This window comes from Leucopleurus acutus (genome assembly GCF_964270905.1).
Source record: "Leucopleurus acutus genome assembly, chromosome: 15".
Classification (NCBI taxonomy): Eukaryota; Metazoa; Chordata; class Mammalia; order Artiodactyla; family Delphinidae; genus Leucopleurus; species Leucopleurus acutus.
Window position 1 is genome coordinate 22,443,607 of NC_139157.1, and position 16,989 is coordinate 22,460,595.

General features: G+C 35.9%; 1 protein-coding gene across 3 annotated transcripts in view; it reads right to left on the reverse strand.

The window, feature by feature from the left end:
* Positions 1–16,989, reverse strand: part of VTA1 (vesicle trafficking 1) — a 66,551-nt gene that overhangs the window by 40,241 nt on the left and 9,321 nt on the right. For all 3 annotated transcript variants that reach the window (XM_082855693.1, XM_082855694.1, XM_082855695.1), the window contains exons 2-4: positions 7,918–8,012; positions 5,254–5,381; positions 4,541–4,616 (exon numbers count right to left, since the gene is read on the reverse strand). In XM_082855693.1, the coding sequence (XP_082711819.1) occupies positions 4,541–4,616; positions 5,254–5,381; positions 7,918–8,012 (299 nt within the window). The remainder of the gene's footprint in view (positions 1–4,540; positions 4,617–5,253; positions 5,382–7,917; positions 8,013–16,989) is intronic.

Sequence of the window (16,989 nt, forward strand, 5' to 3'; positions counted from 1 at the left end):
CGATGCAGGGGCACACGGGTTCGTGCCCCGGTCTGGGAAGGTCCCACATGCCGCGGAGCGGCTGGGCCCGTGAGCCATGGCCGCTGAGCCTGCGCGTCCGGAGCCTGTGCTCCGCAACGGGAGAGGCCACAACAGTGAGAGGCCCGCGTACCGCAAAAAAAAAAAAAAAAAAAAAAACACAAATAAAAACTACAAGATAATTATAATGCCTTCCCCTTCCTCATTTTCTGTTATTGTAGTCTTTAATGTTTCTCAAGCAGCATTCTTTGAGAAGCAAGGCAAACAACTCTTTTTGAAGAAAGTTCCAGCTTTATTAAAAAGCTATGGGATATTATGCAGGTAATAACACCACCACATTTCCTTTATAAATGAACAAATAAGAAACAGCAATTCCTGAAATATACCTACAGGAGTATATATTAAAAAACAAAATCTGGGGGCTTCCCTGGTGGCGCAGTGGTTGAGAGTCCGCCTGCCGATGCAGGAGACAAGGGTTAGTGCCCCGGTCCGGGAGGATCCCACATGCCACGGAGCGGCTGGGCCCGTGAGCCATGGCCGCTGAGCCTGCGCGTCCGGAGCCTGTGCTCCGCAACGGGAGAGACCACATCAGTGAGAGGCCCGTGTACCGCAAAAAAAAAAAAAAAAAACCAAAAAACAAAATCTGCCTACCTGAAATCCTTAAACTTATTATTTTCCCACCTTTCTGTTTCCTGTCTTTGTCTCTGCTAGTGTTTTCCAAGTATAGGATGAAACTAAAGTGAAAGTGGAAAGGAGGAATGAGTTACAATGCTTTGAGTAACCAGTTATACCCAGCTTTTAAAACATGTCATATTTTTAATAGTTATTGTGAAATAAGAAATGTTCTGCTAGTTTGTGTCTTATTTTAGGCACAGAGTGCTTAAATCACAAGTAAATAAATACAAGCCTTAGATTTCCTCAGACAACAATGAGGACCTACCAGAGAGGGTTGATGCCGATGATACTCTGCTTATCTGTTTTGGTAGGAGCTGCGAAAGTCACAGCTAGAGTGTATTCCTCCCTATTCCACTCAAGTGGAGCATTATTTAAAGTTATGACATTTTAAATCATTATTTTGAAAAATCTGTATCTCAGTGATAATGATGAATATGCCACTTCTAGAAATGGAAAATGATGGAACAAAAACCAACATTAAAAGTAAGGGAAAATAGAATTTGAAACTAGGCTGATCAAACTGGCTGGCTGGGGGATTATGTTATTGCTGTATGAACAGTCTTGCCAATATTTCACTTTCCTTGTCGGCTGCCTTTATTTAGTCAACCTAAGTTCATGGCCAAAAACCACTTTAACTGGTCATATAAGGATAAGATCACTGTATAATAATGGATATGAGAAATGTCAGTATTGTATGCCAAACAAATTATAACTTTTTTTTTTTTTTTGCGGTACGCGGGCCTCTCCCTGTTGTGGCCTCTCCCGTTGCGGAGCACAGGCTCCGGACGCACAGGCTCAGCGGCCATGGCTCACGGGCCCAGCCACTCCGCGGCATGTGGGATCTTCCCGGACCGGGGCACGAACCCGTGTCCCCTGCATCGGCAGGCGGACTCTCAACCACTGTGCCACCAGGGAAGCCCATAACTTTTGATATATACAACTTTCACTGGATGTATAAACTTTGCATGTTATAACAAGCATATGTAAGTTAGTGAAGAGCACCCACGTATAATTACATACTAAATGTGTGTACATACATTTGCTAATTTAAAATGCAGGATTTACATAAAGGCCCAAAGAATAAACCTCAGCCCAATCAAATAATTATAGGGACGTCCTTTCCATGCTGGCCTTACAATGCCTAATTTCTTTTTTCCATACCATTTCAGACCCCTCCTGCTCTCTGGATCCTTTAACCACCAACACAGATGTTATGTCCTACTTTAATGCCAATGCAAGGCAGAAAAACTTAGGTAGCAGGTTGGGTGATTAGACAGGGAAAGAAAAGAGTGTAAACATTTTGGAAAAATGTCCCTTTCACTCTTGGGCTACATGTAGTCTTTAGTATCCTCAGTATCTAAGCATCTCTCCCCCAACTCCTTTTGAAGCCCTCTCATTTGTCCCATTAAGAGTCCCTGCCTTAGCTACTATATTCAAATAACTAAGAAAGCTGTTCTTTGTTAAGGATACCTGTATGTAAACTTAGATTTTTTTTTCCTTCTGAAATGCAGATGAATTACATGCTAATTATGTGTGGAGGTATTTATGTGTCCCTTAAGTAAAACAAAAACAAAACAAAACCTACATTACTCACTTAAGACTTCTGGACATTTTGTTCTTTTTCCTGTATCTATTACTTTACCTTTTATCTGGGTTCCCCACTGTTAGCAGTTATAACTTCAAAGAACTGTGTGCTTGCTTCTGAGATACATGGGCAAAAGCAGCTCCTCTAAGTAAGAAGTAGGAGAGGCAAGAAAAGCCATCTCAGAAGTATCTGGCAAACTGATCTGCTACTGTGCTTTACCATGACCTTCTCTTCTGATATCTTACATTTCTATCCACTTCTCTACTTGTGTTTCTTTATTCACTTCTTCCTCTAGTCTTTTAAATACAGGTGTTTATCAGGATGCTTATCTGACCATTTTCTCTCTCTTTCAAAACTATCTTCTTACCTGAGGGTTTGTCTAATCTCCTAACTTGAACTTTTATCTCTATTTTGCATATTTCTTGTCTTTTTATTTCTAAGAGTCTTGTGGTGATTTATTTTTGTATGCTACACCTGTACCTCACACTTTAAAATTTAAGTCTAAACATATTATTTCTCCTCAGGTCAACGACAACCCACTTTGTACGAAGTTCCACATTAATCATTAACTAGTTCTTTTGCCAAATGACTTGTAGTTCTTTCCTACCCCAGTTCATTCTATAGAGTCTTATCATACCAAGCACCCCAAAGTAGAATTCTTTATTCAATAAATATAATAAATATAAATCCCCTAATTGAAGATGCCAGGCCTTTCATCATCTGTCTGATCTGGCTTATGACTTACTTTTCTAATCTGGTCTCATTATTCTCCTTCAGCCACCTGGTACTCGCCAAAACCCTACTACCTATCTACAGCTTTCCATAATATCATGCTTAAATCACCTCTATGTCCTCTGTGTGCCCTGTTTAGTATAGAGCCCCATACTAGTAAAACAGGAAAAAAAATCCAGATCAGTAGTAACAGGAGACAGGAGTAGAAAGGGAGCTAAACAGTGGATCCACAGGGCCTCTAAAATGCAAAAAAGTGAGAAGCATTTGTGGTTTTCACACTCCAGGCCTCAGTTTTCTCTGATGTTGCTCTATTTCAAGAAAAGTTAACAGCAGTGGCTCTCAATGGGCATTGCCCCATACCCTCGCGGGTGTTTGGAAATATCTGTTGGTGGTTTCTAGTCATCTGACTGGGGAATGCTGTGTGGGCAAGAGACAGGATGCTTGATGTTTTGAAAGAAAAGGGACAGTCACACACAATAAAAAAGTGTCCCTCATTTGGCACAACTTTGAAATGTCCTGCACATCTCTGCCAACTCAAAAACTCAGCTTATGATCGTCAGGCCTCGAGCTTAACTACATTTTACATATAAACAAAGCATTTATTGCACAGTTTTGATGTACTGTTTTACGAACATGTAAAATATCGCATAGATAGATTGTACTTTGTTTTGTTTGGAATGATACACTGAGCTGCTCACCATTTTGAAAAAATCATTTCATAGAAAGCAATGTTCTTCATAGATCTCAAATCACTAATATGACATGCCTCTATCAGTCTCATTTGTAACTCTCTTTTCTCCTCCCTTCCTCCTTCCCTCCTTCCCTCCCTCCCTTCCTTCCTCTCTCTCTCTCTCTTTTGTTCTTTCTAGATTAACATCTCTCCTTCCAGGTCAATGGTAAAGCCTGCTACAGTGAAAACAACACTGAACTCACGGCAACAAGTTTGTCACTTAGCCTCAGTTTGCTCATATATAAAATGAATATGTGCTCTACTTATCTTAGAGTGGTTATGAGAAACAAACTGATAAAATGGATAGGAAGTATCTTGTAAAATATCAAGTTCTATATGTATTTTACAATAGAGACAAATCTTTAACAATAATATTTCTGGCTAGAAACAAAATAGGAAAAAAGCAGTACTAAAAAGTCTCTGCCTCCAGTAATGTTTACCAAATAACAGTACAGAAATTTAACAGCATCCAGGATCAGTAATATTTAAACACTTAATAAAATCAAACTCTGAACCTGGGGTTCAGAGACCAATACAGTAGCTATGTACTCACTAAAGTATAAAATACATGCTGGATTTAAAGAACTTACTACAAAAAATAACATTTATCATTAAAAATAATTCCATCTTTTGTTTTCACTTTTTAAAATGTGGCTAGTAGACAATTTAAAATTACACGTTTTGCTTATACTACATTTCTGATGGACATGCTGCTCTAACTAAACAATGCAATAATAAAACTACTAAAAAGCAACAATACTGATCTCCAGCTAATAAGACAATAAAGAATGTACACTCACTTCATCAGTGAGTTCTCCAAACACTGTTATGACATCTATTAAAAGACTTGCAGTATAGAAGGACTTGATCATGTTTCTGGAAGAGAAAAGAAAAGTTCATCTAATTCAAATGAAAAAATGTAAGAATTAGTCTTGTAGCTACAAGACAAAAGCTTCCAATGTTTATAAAAGCACTCTGAAATTGTTTTAAATAAAATCAGATTTCAAGAACACAATGGAGCTCCTTCTGTAATCTGTTATTAGGAGGAAGTTACAACACATATAACAGGTGAATATGCTACAACAAGGTTTCATAGTATGCGTCTGATTTTAGAAAATGTAATGACAGTACTATCTGAATCCATATCAAGCCATGTGTATTTCTTTGTATTTAAGTCTTATTATAATAATGACAAATCATTTGAATCGGTAGGGGTGGGAATTTTTAAAATCAGTATCATTGGACCAGGCTGTTTTTGGCTAAAATCAACACAGATCTTACTAAATGGCTAGTTAGGGTATATTTATGAAGAAAATGAATCTGCCCTGGGTATTCTTCGTTTAGCCATTTTCTCTAAAAAGCCAGGATCACTCTTGTAACCCAAACTCATTCTGAGATTCAAAAAAAAAAAAAATCTAAACCGTTAATCAGGAAGTCTGAGAGTAATCAAGAGAAAACTGGATAAATTCTGGTTATACAGTAACTAAATTTAATTTTATCTATCTTTACTTACTTGTGAAATCGCCCAGCACGATCTTCATTATCTGCATACAAAAACATTTTCAAAGCATAATTCTCCAAATGGGCACAACCAACTATTTCTTGAGTAACAGCTTCATTATCACCCAACTGTTTCTTAAGCTAAAATAAAATGAGATACAGAACTTATGATTCTGGGCTCACATAAGTGTATACTTAAGTATAAAAATTCCCAATAATCAAATCCAATGTTCACAAAATTTTGAAGAAAGACACTTATGATAACGTGAACGTTTAATTTAGCTCTAAATATCAAAATAATCAAGGAAAAAAACCATCCAACTATCTATGTAAAGCATCAGACAAATATTTCAAATGTACTAACAAGTATCCTAAAAATGGGATTAAGAAATTCTTTCCTAACCACACATAATTTAAATCTTTAATTTATTCCTATTTCAATTTCTTCTATCAAATACAGAAAAATACAATGAGAAGGATCATTATATCCTAAAAAAGTATCTCTCAGAGCACACTGCATTCGAGATCTAATTCTAAGTAACGTATAAGAAAACAAACTTAGAATAGGATTACGGAAGTTTTAAAAATTTAGACAAATATATACCTCAAATCAACACAATTTACAACCATGTAAATTTCCAGTCAGTACATCCCTTTCCTACACATACAATAATTTAAAGTGTTTTAAAAACAACAAACTAAATTCCTACATTTTACTCAGACTGTCATATTGGAGTAAAATGACCTTCTGGAATATTAGATCTGAGCACCACACTACTGTTTAAAAATTGCTTTTTTCAAAGAACATTATAAAGTAACAAATTAAATTTAGAAAAAGCGAGAGGATTTTTCATAAAATCAGCAAAGTACATATTCTCATAATTAAGGCCCAGAAGAGTTTGAATACTGGAATTTAAGGACATCTGAGCATGCTTATCCTGAACAAAAACAGAAAAAAAGCCCCACATATAACACTGGTTTACTGTATCCACACTGAGAAATGCTTTAATTGTAGAGGCAATTTATTTCTAGAAAAATTTAGTGGGAGCATGTCATTTCATCTCACCTTCAGCATAAAAAACTGGCAGCAAAAACATAATATACTTGAAGTGTTCCAACTATAAATATAAACATTATAGCACAAGCAGATATGTTCTCACCATGGAATGAACTTGTTATTTAATGTAGATAATAATAAATTCCTGGTAAGTCACTTTATAAATGTGATTTTACATTTTGCATATTATAAAGACTGTTTGAGTTTTGTCTTATCCATAAGCTATTGTTATTTTAGCTATTATTGTTAAGCTGTAAAATTAATAAAGAGATATATTCTATATAAAATGTCTGTAAGAGACTGTATTGTACAAATGTATTGCTACGTGTCAGACACATTCTTCCTCCCACCTCCTAACCCCACCCTCCAAAAGAAGAGTACTCAAATTCTTCCTGCATCCACAGAAGCAGTATTAGAAGTAGAAGGCCAGACAGGCTCCAAGGGCAGCTGAGTTGTCATCAGTGGTGCCACCAGGCTACCTTGGATGGTTAATAGTAGCAGATGACAGGATTCTGGGTCAGAAGGCCAGGCACCCATACAAAGTTAGAGAGAACACTATTGCCCATGGCTGCTTAATACAAGTAGGCTTTGATCTGAATAACTTTCAACTTTTAAAAAAAGTTCTGGGCCGACTGGTATAAGTCCATTGATTTTTAATATGTCTGAATTTTCTCTAAACAAAATAATGATGAAATAAATATTTAGGTTTCTAATTCTCTTGAGCAGGTCACATAACTAAATAAGCAAATAAAAAGTAAGCCACAGCTATGAATATAACTGCCTTGGAGGAGATGCATTAATGAGAAGTAAACCTTGACATTGTTAAAAAAGAAACTGGGATGGCTGGGCATGGGAGGCACAGGGTGGAGCCCTGCTTACTAAGTAAGGTTACTATGGTTTAATAATGCCTTCCTGATGCACTGACACCCAATCAAATCCTTCAATTTTCCCTGGATTCGTGCTTCTACATAACCTGTGAAGTTCTATCACAGTTCAAGATGACTTATTGGTCACCTACCACATTTCTGCTAGCAGAGGAAAATGCCTAGACCATAAGAGTATCTTGTTATGGGACCAAGAGTAGGAGGAAGAAACAATAGGCAACTTCCTTCATGGTCCTTTTCACTAAATAAATAGCCCGTTTCTTTCTTTTTTTTGCCCGTGCCTCACAGCATGTGGGATTGCAGTTCCCCAACCAGGGATCGCACATGCACCCCCTGCAGTGGAAATGCGAAGTCTTAACCACTGGACCACCAAGGAAGTCCCCGATTTCATTATTACAAGAGCCATTTAAGAATTCCCAAATCAATCATCTGTGTGACTGCATGAAGGAAGGTTAGAAAGGGTTTGTCACTTACAAAAGAATGACTCAAAGGTCATCTACAATAACCTGGAACAAGATATAATGTATATGTAAAGATACTGAAACCGACATATACCTACTTACAACTCCCTAAGCAGTATGATGTAAACGAAAAAAAAATGTGTCTCATTTTTCCTCAGCTATGACATTGCTGATTGCTGCCAACAGGAAGAACTAAAATGACAACACACACACAAATGAAATAAAATGGCATTTTAAACATTAAGCAGAAAATAAATTTTCAGGGTTCAACTTACAGCTTCTAACTGATCCATTAGCTTTGATAAAAATTTACGACATTCAGGAGTTTTACTGTCAATCTTCATTCCCGTTTGCATCGCATACAAACGACCTACAAAGAAAAATACGATTTGAACAATTTCCAGGACTGAATGTTTAAAATATGTTTTGTCTAATTAATAATTCAAGTTTTAAGTGAATTGAGAAATAAAATAAAACTTTGATTTACTATGGCTCTTATTCACAAATATAAAGAACACAAAAATATTATCCAAAGAATGCAAGATGAATGATGATAAGTTTCTATGAAGTAAGGCCTTCTCTTTTGGCATTATGTTTAAAAAATAAAAGGACTAGGTCCTAAGCTGTCAAAGGGACCTGCAATTTAATAGGTAAGTGAGGGCATTCAGAAAAACAACCACGTGTACAAGAGCACTTGCCAAGGGCGAGATAAGTAATACTGATAAAATACACAATATGGGCTGGGACAAGGGGAAATGCCACTCAAGCTGAGGCTAACAGGGAGAATTTTTTTGGTCATTTTTATATATACAAATAAAAATAAGTATACCATCTCTTAAAAAAAATAGAAATATTAGAGATAAGGCTGAAGCTAAAAACCTCTCTGCTACCACAATCCTAAATAGCTTTCCCAGTGATAAGAGCTGTAAAGTTTGGTGGTAATTGTTGTTACCACTGGTATGTACATATACTGCCTATAATTTACCTCTTACATTCAACAATATGCTCAGGAGATCTGCGTAGCACTACAGTGCTCCACACTATGGCCACAACAAACTAAAGCACGTTTGGGTAGTTCTCAGATTTTCATCGTTACAAACCATGTTGCGCTACCAGACCTTCTTGAGCACACATTCAAGAGTTCCCTGAGGGAGATACCAGGAATGAGAATTGCTGGCTCATAGTATATGTAGTACCTTTCTCACTTTAAGAGCTACTCTTAAATCTGTCTTCCAAAACGAATTACACTATGCAGTTATTATCTATAACACATGCAAGCACCCATTTCTCCTAAACTCACAAAAAATTGATATTAAATTAAAAATTGATATTAAACTTATCAATCTCAGAACTGTGTTACCTCACTGTCTGATTTTGCATTTTCACTGTTCAAAGGTATTAGAGATTTACTGGATAGCTCTATATCCTCCTTTATGAATTAGGAATAGCTATCAAAATAAAAGGAAAAAATCTGCCAAATTTTCTGTTGGGTTGTTTGCTTTTTAACAAATTGCCGTGTGGCAGTTCTTTGTACAGTAGAAAGGAGGGAGATCATGTTTCCCCACCAAATGGAATCTTGTGAACACTATCCCCCTTCCCTGCTTTATTTTCTCCTCAGCAGGTAATCATCTTCAATTTTTTTATCCTCTGATTCTACTACAACTCCAACTTAAGCTCCATGAAAATGGCGATTGTAGTCTACTTGGTTTGATGTATCCCTGGCATCTGGGATAGTGCCTGGCCTTCGATAAACATTTTCTGAATAGATAAATACATGAATGAAAGAATAGCGCATTCTGCCCCACTGATTTAAATGCCACTTTTATCATTCATTAGCATACATTAAGTTTTCATGGGATAAAAGGGCCTAATTCTTTATATTGTCTATCTTGCTTTGTTATTTGTTAGTCTACTGGTCTATCATTGCTTTATTTATTGCAGCTTTAGAACATGGCTTGGTATGTTAGCTACTCTCAGGATTTCCAATTCAATTATGTCAACCCAATCATATCTTCTTTAAAGATGTATTAATATACAAATAATAGTTACGTATTCTGCATGTATTTTTAATTTCAATAGCTGTATCTGAAGGAACTACTTTTGAAGGCTTAGGCTTTTACAGCTATCTCATGTTATAGAGCTTTAAGCTTAATTAATTAACACATTTATTTCTATATCAAATTTAAGGGTTTGATCCATCTAGGTATTAATGAGAGGAAAAAAATGGAGTTCTAAAAGTACTGTAGAGATTTACACTGACTTACAGTGTAAAAAGCATGATGCTTTCATTTTCACTGCACAGTAACCAGCACTGGATATCACTCTGACAAAAAAAAAATCTGAGAAGCAAAAAAAGCCCTTATTATCCATTGCTTTAATCACAAGTGTGACTAAATTTTGCCTTTTCCTCTTTCTTTTAACCAGTCATATTTAACAACATGTCCAGGTCGTTTACACATTTGAGTACCAGGTTCTAATCACCTCTCCCCACTCCACGCCTTTTAAAGCATGGCTGAACCCCCTCCCCTCTTCAAACCAGTCATATCTCTTGAGTTGTTCAAGCTCTCTACCTGTTTTAGTCAGCTTTTGTTGTTATAATTGTGACTGAACTCCCCAACACCTCCTCTCTGTGAATTGTTCTGGTCTTCCAGCATTTTTGTTGCATTTTTTTTTTATTATTAAAAGTGCATCACATGAGCTCTTTGGAAAATAAATATTGGCTGCAAATATTGTGCCATCTTCCAATTTTTGAATATTGTTTTAAAACACAGAAGCTTAAAATATTTATGTACCCAAAGCGATTTTTTCCCCCGATCAATTCTAAGCTTGGAAAGCTCTTTTATCTCTAAGAAACTGGATATTCAGTTATGATTTTTCCAGTTAAATTACTTTTTGAATTTAACTTTTAATAACATGCATCCACCTCAGTTACTGGCATCTGTCTCAAATACACTCAAGAAATAATCCTTTCTTTCTCTAATGATTTGTGGTTCCTTAATATGTTTTTGCTTTTTATATGTCTTGGCTATTTGATTTCACTGAGATCACAGATTAAATGTCATCTCACATGATAATACCTATAACTGATAATATGCTTTTTCTTCCTCCAAATTTAATCTTACTATGTCTTATGGTATTACAAATTTTTTTCTGAAGAATTTTAAGTGTTCTTGCTCTTATTTTTAAGGGGAAGGCTTTTAGTTGAGAGTAGGGATCAATTCTGTGTTAGGTTGCTCCTATTTCCCCTAATAGTCCCCATCCTAAGCTATACTGAGGCTGCAGGCTTTGAGACCTATAAGATCCCAGGGATTGGCAGGAGTGTGGGGAAGAAGATATCAGCATTTCTATTAATACATGTATCTCATTCTTTATAAGTTCCTATTTTTACATATCTTTTGTAACACATATAGTATTTTTCTAATACATATATAGTATTAGTACATCAATACAGAAATGTTATTTATAAATAATTACATATTATTGGAGATTTGTGTTTAATTATTTTTAACTCGTGGGTAGATGGGCAAAAGGTTAAGAATCACTGCTCACTGCATCCTTACTCTTCTCAACTGTAAACTGTATTTTCTCCACACAGCCCTGTTCCTTCTACCATATTCCCTGGAACTACTGTTTCAGAATCAGCAAACTCCCCTTACCTCTCCTCAGATTCCTTCTTCCTCTTTGTCTTAATTAAAACCTGAATGTCACTTGAAGAAATAATTTTATTTGCAGTCCTCTCAAGTAATGAGTTTTAATTCTCTTACATTCCTTCTAGTGTGTAAAAGAATTGAAAAAGAGAATTGGCAGGTATGATTGGTTTTCTCTTTGCATCCCACTATTACAGTATTCTCTCAATGTTTTCTAAATACGCTGGTCTAGGGCTCATCCACTCTCTTCCATTGGATTGTTATGCTTGTAATTGCCCATGGACCTCAGGGTCTCTCCTTGTCTTTCCACCATCTTGAAACTTTCGCTGTTCACATGGATAATCAATACTTCTGGCAAAGACTGCTAGCTGTCTACCTGCATCCTTTCTCCCCGTGTTCTTTACAAACTAGATCCCTACACATTATTAGGGAGTTGTAATGTAGCTAGCCAAAATAGTATATTTCCCAGTATTCCTCAAAGTAAAATACGGCCATGTTATTACCGAAGACAAATATCATATAACCAGAAATTGTTGGGAGAGACTTCTGGACCTTAAAAGGGGGAATGACAGCAGGAAAGGACCTTACTAACTCCTTCCCCTTTCTCCTCCCTGCTGCCAAGAATAGAAATGGGATGACTGAAACTCTAGCAGATATCTTGGACCACAAGGCAACCTTGGTAATCGTGCTAGTTTGTAGACTTGAAATTAGAAAGAGCTTGAGTCCCTGATGACTTCATGGAATTGGCACACTAGCGCTGGGTACTGCCAACATCAGACTTTCCTTTAAATGAGGGAATAAATCCTTATTTTACTTAGCAATTGTAATTTTGAATTTTCTGTGATGAAAAAGCAAATCTATTTCTTATGCATACAGTGAGTGCTGTGTTCTCAATTCTTATCAACAATGATCTCCAATAACTGTACATACTCTCCTTTACATGCCAGTCACCCCATAACTAAATTACCATCTCAAAGTGCTGTACTGTCAATATCAGTATATCAATCACTCACTCTAAGCATAATTCCTTTTCTTCCAATTTTAAACTCTGCTTGTTACAACAGGCTTCCAGTTCACTGGTGTTGCCCTACTTCTTCATTACAACCAGTCTTTTCTCCTTTAACTTCCCTCTGCAACCAGCTTTGATTTTATGACAGATTTTTCTTGAACTTTATTGTCCTATCTCCTATCCCTGAATCTTTTTATTACATTCCTCTGGCAAAAGCACACTCATATATAAGCCCAACTATCCTCTCTCCCTATGCCTACATACTAGCAACAGAGACCACTGGCAGATCAGCATCACTATAAATACCATAATTATCAACCTCAAATGAGCTTAATACCTTTTTTTATAATTGAATATTTCACTATTATTTATTCGACCAAAGTAAAATACACTTTCTATCACTATAAACTGAGCACAAGCTACAGTTGTTTAAACATCCATATTTTTATGATGTGCCAACATTTTGCATCCAATGTGAAACAGTTGGTTTGAAAATATTAAAGTTCTCTATTTTGTTTACCATCTTCTCTCCTGTTTTCTCCATTCTCTGAAGACATTTTATATTAATTGTGTAAGACGGATTTCCTTATCTTCCCAACCTCTCAAATGACTTTTTCAAACATCTTTCAAACAAAACCTCACCCAAACACACACACAGAAAATTTAGTAGACATTAATTAATTACTCGCTATCTATATATACTATTAGTCAACACAATAACACAATAATGTGAGGAAATACAGTACTGACAGTTTCATTCTCCTAGGAGGTCTTTCTCCTTACTTTATCAAAGTAGTGAACAATATATGAATCCTACCATCTATGGAGTGTAGTTAGCTACCTAGTGGACCAACTTTGGGCATAAATGGCTATCCAGCATAGGTAAGAGCCCATTAAGCAAACATGCATAAAATTAATCAGCACTTTCTTGCTACCAAGCAATGAAGATTATCTGTATCTCCTTTGAAACAAAAATCAAATTATTCCCAATTCACTATCACCACAACCATCATCAATCTCCCTCACAACACAAATATAAACAAATGTCAGCTTCTTGTTCTTTAAAAGTTAACCTTAATACAAATGGCTAGTACTCAAAATATAGTTTAATGACAATATAGTTTAATGGTTTCACTTACATGCATTTTTTTCTTGGCTTACATGCATATTCAGTTTTCGCAATTATAGGACATTATTATAAAGCAACACCTTTAAATGAAGGACTGGAAAGAATCATCTCAGACCCGGAAAGATTTAGGATAAAAGTTGGCCTCTTACATTTTTGAATATCTTACATGGTTTACAATTCTTAAGTTGTATCACAAGACACACTTTCTAATATTAATAAAAGTGAAAAGACATTAAACCTACTTATGAAAATTAATAAATACACCAAAAGATCTTTTTCATAATGGATGGAAAAAAGCATCACTTTCATATAGAACTCTGTTCAGGACAAGTAATTCATTGTAGCAGCAGCAGTACGACGAAAAATTAATGTCTAACATGGAAAGTTGCCGACTGAAACAGAATAAATATGTAGCTAGAATCATGTATAAGAAAATATATTTGATTTATTTCATCAAGGAAATGTTTATTTTTATGAATAAATATTATTTGAAGATGAGTAATGAGACATATTTGCAAAAGGATTAAATACTTTCCAACCTAACTTTAATGTGAAACATTTAGGAGACAAACATTTACTAATCCTGAAGGTATGAACATTAAATCTAAACATTAACATTCTAACACACCCTTGCTTATACATGAGAAATCTAAAAATATGAAATGCATGATATAAGCACACAAAAGGTATATAAAAGCAATTGTGAAGAGTTATGAGTTAATAGGTTAAATTAATGTAGCACTCAAATAGGAATCATTATGCTATACACTGATGTATAAAAGCAAATTTTATTCCAATAAATAGAACTAAATATATTACTCTACTCATAAGTATATTATAAATCCCTGCTTTTGTGAAAGCAGGGATTTTATTATCTTTTGTGAATGGACTTCCAAATCAAGGAATAAAAACAAAGTATGAATGAATATATATTAATAAAGGGTATTTACTTCACTCATTCCTTCTTAAACAAATTTTTTAGAGCTTCTGTCATAATACAGTAGCTTTAAGAAAAAGTTAGCCATTTCTGAATTCCTACTAAAAGACCATGCTGGTACTTAGCGAACACTAAGTGATGATTTGATTACTAAAATGAGAACACAGATTCTAATTCTGACCACATGGAGTAGTGAGATTTGCTATCCCACTGTAAACAACAAAAAAACTAGACAAAATATACAAAACAAGTTTTCAGACAATGGAAACATGGTAAGACCAAGACATCTGAAGAAAGGAAACATATGAGGTGACACCAATATCAGCCTAACATTCTGCCTGGAGGTACATCCCAGTCTAAGGAATAGGAGGGGAGTCCAAAGCAGAGCACAGTCCTCTAGCTGAGTTGAGAAAACAGACTGGAGTTCACGGAGACTGAGGCAGCTGTAAGTTGAGGGGCAGAGTTCTGAAGAGGATGAAGCTATGAAGAAAAGAAATCCAGAAATCTGTATAGAGGTAAACTTGAGGCTCAGGAGAACCCTACCATAGTGCATGAGAAGGAGAAAACTCCACACGGCCAAAGAATGAGCAGAAACTGTGAGCTGGACTGTCCCCAGAGCACACACAGGGCTGGGATGTATTCAAGTTCCAACCAGAAGGAGTGGAGAGCCCCAGATGCTTACCCAGGATATTCAGTTGAGACCCCCAAAGGGATATGCTTTAGTGATAGGGTTAACCTGTCCCTAAAGCAAAGGCTACTTTAGACCTGCTCCCCAAAGCTAAAAACAAACAAAATAAAGCACAAAAGAATCTAACTGAACAGCAATTAACTTAACTGTTGGTCACATTAAATCCCTTCAAGAACAGACATTCAAGAACATAAAATTCACTCTGCCCTGCAACCAATCAAGAATGACTAATGATGGCAATAGCAGAAGAATGTGAACATAAGATAAAACAATAAGATAAGATAAAACAATGACAAAATAATGGAAATAGCAGACGATGACATTAAAATACTGGGGAACTATTATAAAGTATATTTAATGGAAACCATGAATAAAATGCGGAGAGAAACAGAACATACACAAAGGAACACAAATGGACCATCCAGAGATGAAAAATACACTATCTGAAATAAAAAATTTACTGGACAGGATTAACAGTAGTTTAGACACCATAAAAGAAAAAATTAGTGAAATTCAGAACATAGCAATAGGAACTACTTAAAGCAGGGAGAAAAAGGATTGAAAAGAGAAACAAAAACAAACACAAAACCGGAGTTTCAGTGAGGTGTGGGAAAACACCAAGTGCTCTAACATACATGTAATTGGAATCCTCCCCTCCAAAGGTGGGGAGGTGTGGCAAATACAATTGACAAATTAAAATTTTTAACCAGCAAAAATACCTTTCAAAAATGAGAATGAAATAAAAGCTTGTTTCACAAAAGAGAAGCTGAAAGAATTGGTGGCAATCCTACAAATGAAATGATAAACTTTTCAACAGGAAAGAAAATGATACCAGATTTAAAACAATCTACACAAAGGAATGAAGAGTGCTAAAAATGGTAATTATGTGGGAATATATTAAAAATTATATTTCCTCATTTTATGAATCTTTTTAAAAAGGATGGTTAAAAAATATATTCTAGGGTTTATGGTATATGTATAAATAAAACACATAACAACTACAGGTGAAGGACAGGAGAAAAGAAAGTGAAGTTCTTAACTTATATGTGAGGTGTTATATGATAGTAGACTGTGATAAGTTACTGTAAATGCTAGAGCAACCATTAAAAATACTAAAACAAAGAGGAATATCTAATAAGCCCACAGTGGAGGTACAATGGACTCCAAAGTGTTTCCAAAGAGAAACAACTGGGATTAAAAAACACCTAAAAACCAAAAAACCTGGACAAGCCACAGAAAAATACATGATGAATTGAATGAAAGTGAGAATTTATCAAGCACTGAAACCTGTGCTGCTCAAGAGAATGTAAGCTTTCACTTTGAACAATTGTAATTGTCATTAAAAAAAAAGAATCTTATCAAAGATGATTTAAACTTGCATGGGTGCCAAACATAAGACAATGACAGATAAGGACAAGTTACTTGACCACACTGATCCTGTCCCCTCAACCTTAGAAACAGGCTGAAAGAGTCTAAAACCAAGCTGATTTACTTTACTCAAAAAAGGAGTAATTATTGGGCTTCCCTGGTGGCGCAGTGGTTGAGAGTCCACTTGCCGATGCAGGGGACACGGGTTCGTGCCCCGGTCTGGGAAGATCCCACATGCCGCGGAGCGGCTGGGCCCGTGAGCCATGGCCACTGAGCCTGCGCATCCGGAGCCTGTGCTCCGCAACAGGAGAGGCCACAACAGTGACAGGCGTACCACAAAAAAAAAAAAAAAAAAAAGGGAGTAATTATTAAAATGACTATTTTACGATATAAAATGTCTGCATATATGTTTGCAAAAACAAAAAGAATGGAGTGCTAATGGATAAGCCAGTAGTCCAACTTTCTGTGCGTATTTATTAACCTGTCATTGCTAAAGTAAAGTATCCCGAGTCAGCTTATAATAAAAAATGATAAGTACTTAGATAAGAGGACTATGGGCTCAAATTAAT